Source organism: Triticum aestivum, chromosome 2D (assembly GCF_018294505.1).
Source record: "Triticum aestivum cultivar Chinese Spring chromosome 2D, IWGSC CS RefSeq v2.1, whole genome shotgun sequence".
Classification (NCBI taxonomy): domain Eukaryota; kingdom Viridiplantae; phylum Streptophyta; class Magnoliopsida; order Poales; family Poaceae; genus Triticum; species Triticum aestivum.
In genome coordinates this window covers 652,371,597-652,378,349 of record NC_057799.1, presented here as the reverse complement: position 1 = coordinate 652,378,349, position 6,753 = coordinate 652,371,597, and the positions used below count along the sequence as shown (strand labels likewise).

The 6,753-nt window shown below is 44.8% G+C and overlaps 1 protein-coding gene across 1 annotated transcript; it reads left to right on the top strand.

The window, feature by feature from the left end:
* The first annotated feature begins 788 nt into the window (after positions 1-788).
* Positions 789-4,622, top strand: LOC123056196 (probable LRR receptor-like serine/threonine-protein kinase At3g47570). The gene is made up of 2 exons (XM_044479889.1): positions 789-3,873; positions 4,006-4,622. Exons 1-2 carry the CDS (start codon positions 789-791, stop codon positions 4,404-4,406), a joined length of 3,486 nt encoding a protein of 1,161 aa, XP_044335824.1. The 3' UTR covers positions 4,407-4,622.
* The last annotated feature ends 2,131 nt before the right edge of the window (positions 4,623-6,753 follow it).

Genomic DNA, 6,753 nt, shown 5'->3' with positions numbered 1-6,753 from the left:
AGGGCCGGCCGGGCACTGGGGCATACAGGCGCGTTGGTTGAGTATAAGGTTTCTCCGTGGGGAGTGGTCCTGCTCACCTGTTAAAAACATCAGGGCTGTGAACAAATAAAAAGCCTGTACTACAAGGTTAAAACATTATAAAGCATGAATACTTACTGGTATAGGGCAAGCCGGTTGCGGTTGCGGCGCCTCTGGCGGCTGCGGGATTGACCGGCGGCAAACCGCTCGAAAGCAGGCAGAAGCAGATCACAAAGAACAACATGAGCATGGTAAGCAACTGAATCAAATGACAAGTGCTAGGTAACATTATTCTTCCTGAATTGCCTTTGTGAAGGCAAAACCTAGTTAGTTAGCACCAAGATGGAACCAAAAATTGGCCGGCGTACTGGAAATCATCAGCACCTATCTATCTATATATTAAAGCTCCAGCTTGAAGTGAACTTTGACTGGAAATTTGTGGAAGCGGGTATATTCCCCGGCTTCTTCATTGATCTGGATGTCACATCATCTTGGCTGTGTCTTTCAAAGAAAAATTCAAAGTCTTTGCATGACTTCACAATTTGAATGGCCGTGTCTTTCAAAGATGAAGTCAAAGTCTTTGGATGACTTGACAATTTGAATGGGAATCGGTAGTTGCAGTACTACTACTACTACTACTACTACTTGTGTTTCATATGTACACATACACAAGCATTGGCAGTCCTGCCCATCAGCGTTCTATAAATACACTAGAGAGCCCATATCTCAATGTATCATCCGTCCACTAGAGCTGTAGAGCACAAGTTCTCATGTGTGATAGGAAGCATATATCTCATGCGGGAACACTCGGTTCCTCGCAGTCACTACCTCTAATCCTTGTCCTATCCTCTCTTCTGACATGCTCGTTAGTAGGTTCCACAGCTCTCCACGACCATGGTGATGCTACCACCGACTTTCAAGCCCTTCGTTGCCTTAAACTGCATCTCAGCACTTCTTCTGCTGCACTCTCAACCTCGTGGAAGGTTGATGATTCCCTCCAGCAGTTCTGCACTTGGTCCGGTGTTACATGCAACAAGTCTCGTGTTGTTGCACTGGACCTCGAGTCGCTCCACCTTGATGGCCAAATACCTCCTTGCATTGCAAATCTCGCTCTCCTCACAAGAATCCACCTCCCAGACAATCAGCTTTGGGGTCCAATCCCGGCTGAACTTGGCCATCTGAATAGGTTGCAGTATCTTAATCTTAGCTCAAACAACCTTAGTGGCATGATCCCAAGCAATTTGTCGGCATGTTCTCAGCTTCGAGTAATTGATCTTGGGAGTAACTTCATAAAAGGTGAGATCCCACCAAACCTAAGCCAATGTTTAAATATGCAGCAGCTGAACTTGGATGACAACAAGCTCACTGGAGGCATTCCAGAAGGGTTCGGGACACTTCGCAACCTTTCAGTTTTGAGTCTTGCTGGAAATACTCTCACAGGCAATATTCCTCTTTCACTTGGAAATAGTTCTTCTCTTCGCTCTGTTTATCTCACCAACAATAGCCTCACAGGACCTATCCCGTCTCTCCTAGCTAACAGTTCTTCACTCCAGCTTTTGGTCTTAACTAACAATCAGCTTGGTGGAGAGATTCCACCCGCACTATTTAATAGCACATCACTCGAAGTCTTGTCCCTTGGAAAGAACAACTTTACTGGGTTTATACCTGCTGTTTTCCCGAATATTGCTGGCTCACCGTTGCAGTATCTTATCTTGGCATCAAATAATCTTGTTGGCGCAATACCTTCTACTCTAGAGAATTTTTCTTCACTTTGCTGGCTCATGCTTGCAAGAAATAATTTTCAAGATAGCATCCCAGTGAGTATTGGTAAGCTTACCAACCTACAAGTACTAGACCTGAGTTACAACTACTTGTCAGGGAACGTCCCAGTCTCTATTTACAACATATCAACACTCACATACCTCGGCATGGGTGCCAATATTCTGGCAGGGGAAATTCCAACTGACATTGGATACACCCTTCCAGCCATCCAAACTTTGGTCATGGGAGTGAACAAATTCCATGGCCGAATCCCCACTTCACTAGCCAACACAACAAATCTTGAACACATTTACCTCGGCAATAATTTGTTTCATGGTGTTGTGCCTTCTCTCGGGACACTTCCCAACTTAGTCTACCTGGATCTAGGCGTGAATCGTCTCGAGGCAGGAGATTGGTCTTTCTTTACCTCATTGACCAACTGCACCCAACTGGTGGAATTATTCTTGGATGCAAACATCCTTCAGGGAGATTTGCCTAGTTCCATTGCAGGCCTTTCAAAGAGCTTAGAGGTATTGTTATTAACAGCAAATAAAATATCAGGCCCTATACCACAAGAGATAGACCAGCTCACAAACATCAAACGTCTTTACATGGAAAAAAATTTGCTTAGTGGAAGTATCCCTGAATCACTTGGAAATCTTCATAACTTGTTTGCCCTAAGCTTATCCCAGAACAAATTTTCCGGACAAATTCCACTATCAATTGGCAGTCTCAGCCAATTGAGCGAGCTATACTTACAGGAAAACAATTTGAGTGGCCCTATCCCAGGAGCTCTAGGAGACTGCAAAAAATTGGACATACTGAACCTCTCTTGCAACAGCTTTGATAGCAGCTTACCAAAGGAGCTCTTTACTCTTTCCAACCTTGCAGAAGGTTTGGACTTATCTCACAACAAACTCTCAGGAGAAATACCATTGGAGGTTGGCAGCTTGGTCAATCTCGGCCCATTGAATATTTCCAATAACCAGTTGTCTGGACAAATACCTTCAACTCTAGGTGAGTGCGTCCACTTGGAGTCGCTGCACATGGAGAGGAACAATTTTCAAGGGAGAATCCCCCAATATTTCACGAATTTGAGAGGCATCATTGTGATGGATCTATCTCAAAACAACTTGTCCGGTGAAATCCCTGCCTTCTTTGAGTCATTTAGTTCCATGAAACTTCTCAATTTGTCGTTCAACAACCTCGAGGGACCAATACCACCAGGTGGAATGTTTCAGAATGCAAGCGAGGTGTTCATACAAGGGAACAACAAGTTATGTGCAAGCAGCCCATTGCTAGAGTTGCCACTTTGCAATGCAATGATATCAAAACAAAAGCTGCACACCTCAAAGATTCTGAAGATGGTAACAATTACTGCTCTTTGTTTGGTTCTGTTATCATGCGTTGGAGTCATTATTTGTAAGAAGAGAAAGAAAGCCAAACAGGCAGCACATCCATCTGTCAAGGAATTAAAGAAGATCACATATGCTGATTTAGTGAAAGCCACAAATGGGTTTTCTTTGACCAACTTGGTTGGTTCAGGAAAATATGGGTCCGTCTACAAAGGTAGAATTGAGTCTGAAGAACATCATACGGTTGCTATCAAAGTTTTTAAACTTGATCAACTTGGAGCAACAACGAGCTTCCTTGCTGAATGTGAGGCACTAAGAAACACTCGTCATCGTAATCTTGTAAGGGTGATCACCGTATGCTCAACAAGTGACCCGATAGGAAATGAGTTCAAAGCTCTTGTTCTTGAGTTTATGGTAAATGGCGACCTAGAGAGTTGGATCTATCCAACACTAATCAACGAGCATCATCCAAAAAGGCCGTTGTGTATGGGTTCAAGGATAGCAATAGCAGTGGACATAGCTGCTGCTTTGGATTACCTCCATAACCAATGCATGCCTCCTATGGTCCACTGTGATCTGAAGCCTAGCAATGTCCTTCTGGATGATGTCATGGGCGCATGTGTCGGTGACTTTGGGTTGGCTAAGTTCCTACATGGTTATTCTTCTTCTTCTGGGATAGATGGTTCTACTTGTACAAGCTTAGTGGGGCCAAGAGGATCAGTTGGATACATTGCACCAGGTAACGATTTCTTATGTGCTCTACTGGATATGCAAGTAGTATATATTCCTTTTTTTTCCCAGAAAACCCTTTTGATTCTTCTGCTCCAAATATTTTGTGCTAATTAATTGTTTGAATATATATGTATTGCAGAATATGGCTATGGAAGCAAAATCTCGACGGAGGGTGATGTTTACAGCTATGGAGTCATCATCTTAGAGATGCTCACAGGGAAGCGTCCAACTGATGAGTTGTTTAAAGATGGCCTGAGCCTCTACAAATTTGTGGAAGATTCATTTCCTGAAAAGATTGGGGAGATTCTAGATCCTAGAATGATCATCCCCTATTATGGGAACCGAGATGAAGAAGAAGCAGGCAGTTCTTCAGACCAGGAAAATCATCAAATTGCTGCTGGAATAATGGGCTGCATCACAGCTCTTGCTAAGCTTGGCTTGCTGTGCGCTGCGGAGACACCTAAAGATCGCCCAGCAATGCAGGACGTCTACGCTGATGCCATCACAATCAAAGAAGAATTTTCAGCACTGCAGGGCTGAGGAGAAGAAGCATTTCAACCGTATCGTACCTATCGATTGCCCACACGCTACTGGTCTGGTGCATGATGACCTACGACTAGTTTTTCTTTAGATAAGGCTTTCTTTTTCTTTGTTGAAAGGATGCTATGTATGTTACGAATCATATTCTATTGCAGTAGCAAATCTATATTTGTACTGAAGGTAAACTATAATTCAGCCTATATAAAATAAACTGTACTTCAGGAGCCTGTATACAATAAACTGTACTTGAGGATTCAGGTACATTTTATTTTCAACTTGGCTGTTCTTTGCTTACGCCTAACTATATACAGTATGAACTAACAATGCCCCTGTAAAAATGTTAAACTTGCACATCACACTGTTAAACTTGAAAGTTGAATGAAAAGCATTCCCTGACAAAAAGTAAGAGGATTGAAGAACATACCGGTGATGGAGAATAATAGCGACGCTGCTTCGCCAAGGGAAGCAGCGATCTCATAATACAGCTCCTCGAACAGCCTGCACAGCCAAGGGGCAGCACACGGCCCGCCTGGAAGACGAGGAGAAACCAAAGCACACCTACGAACAACCATCTCCCCGACATTGCGCCTTCATTGCTGCCGCTTGATTGAAGTACGACGTACAGGGCAGTTGAGGAAGGTCCAGATGGTCGGCCAACAACAGAGACGAGTGCGGCGTGGAGGTCGGAGTCAGAACTGCGCCCCAGGACGGGAGGAGGAAGACATCCAAATTCTACAGTAGAGGAGCAGAGCAACGCTGAGAGAAGGCGGGGACGGCGCAAGACCAAAGGTCGAACAGAAGGCGTGCAGCAGCCTGGCCGAAGCAGAGGCAGGCGCTGCAGAATTCAGAAAGACATCCATGGAGGCGCTCCAACTTGTGCAGAGCCCAAAGAACGCTAAGCAGCCGCACCAGGGCAGCGCTGGGAAGGCAGCCGACGGTGAGAGAAGGCGGAGAGCGCGCAAGGCCATCTGTCGAACAGGTGGCGGGCATCACCATGGCCAAAGCAGAGGACGGTGGTGGCAGGGCAGATGGGGATTGGGAGCTCGGTACGGCGGCTGGGAACGAGGAGGAGGATTAGGAGGCGTGGAGGGGCGAGGGGTGGGCGCTGCGGCCGGCGACGGCCGGCCGGCATTCCTCAGCCATTCGCGCCGTCTGCTCACCCTACTCATCATGCATCTTTCTAGTCTTTAAATTTCAACCTGCTGTACTTGTCAATTTTTCAGTTTAGAGTAGTAAGTAGTATTTTTGTTCAAGATTTCCACATTTTTGGATTGATTTCTCTACTTTCCATCTGGTGATATACACTAGTAGTATAGGAGTATGATTTAGGGACCATCTTCAATCAGCTAGAAAAAGATTCCAAACCAGTCATTTCACTCTACACCGTTAGATCGGAATCCAACGGTTCATCCTTTTTCTTGAACCTCCAGCGGTTATTCTCCCACATAACCCTGTACCTCCCGGCTGCGCACACATCCCCCATCTTGCCCTGCCCTCATTGTGTTGTGGTCGCCCTCGGCCATCCTACTCTACAGCCATGATTTCGTCGCCATCAACCAGCCCACACTCGAACCCATCGAAGCACCGACTCGACACGTTGTTCATGCCATGGCCGGCTGCGGCGTCCCATCTCCTCCTCTGGCGCGCCAAAATCTGTTTTCAGTTGACTGACAAATATTATGGTTGACAGTTAACTATTTTGCGATGAAACCTTCAACCATGACGCCTCTCTATCAGTCACATAACCTAAAAATATGAAAAAAAAATTCCGTAAACAGCGGTAAGCTTACTCATCTACTCCCTCCGTCCCATAATATAAGAGTGTTTTATATTATAAGACGGAGGGGGGAATACTTAAAAGGAAGGCAAAATGGCCCGAGAGGAATTTGTTCTGTAGTACAAACATAAGATGAGCGCTCATCATCAGATTTTTACTAGCAACCTTTTTTTCAAGTTGCAATACTATTTGATGATTTGAATCTACAAAGGTTGTGCCAGTTCTTTGGTGCGGCTTAAAAATTAATTTGTTTTTTCCCAGCTTAAAAAATAAGCCTCTCCCAAAATTTGTTGAGCCTTCTAAATTAGTTATCACATAACTAATTCAGAAGCCTCATTGCTTATGAAAAAAGCTGTGAAGGAGGCGGCTTATTTTTTTAAGCCGCCAAAATAACTTGGAAGCTATAGCACCAAATTCAACACAAAACATGGTATGATTGGGAGATTATATCTTTTTGAGGTTCCCTGATTCCGAGGATCTCACCCAAACTTGCTTCACATATACTTGATGCAGCAGCTGTTGCCAGGAAACCTGACACAATCCCTAATGAAAACACTGCAACAAAGGAGC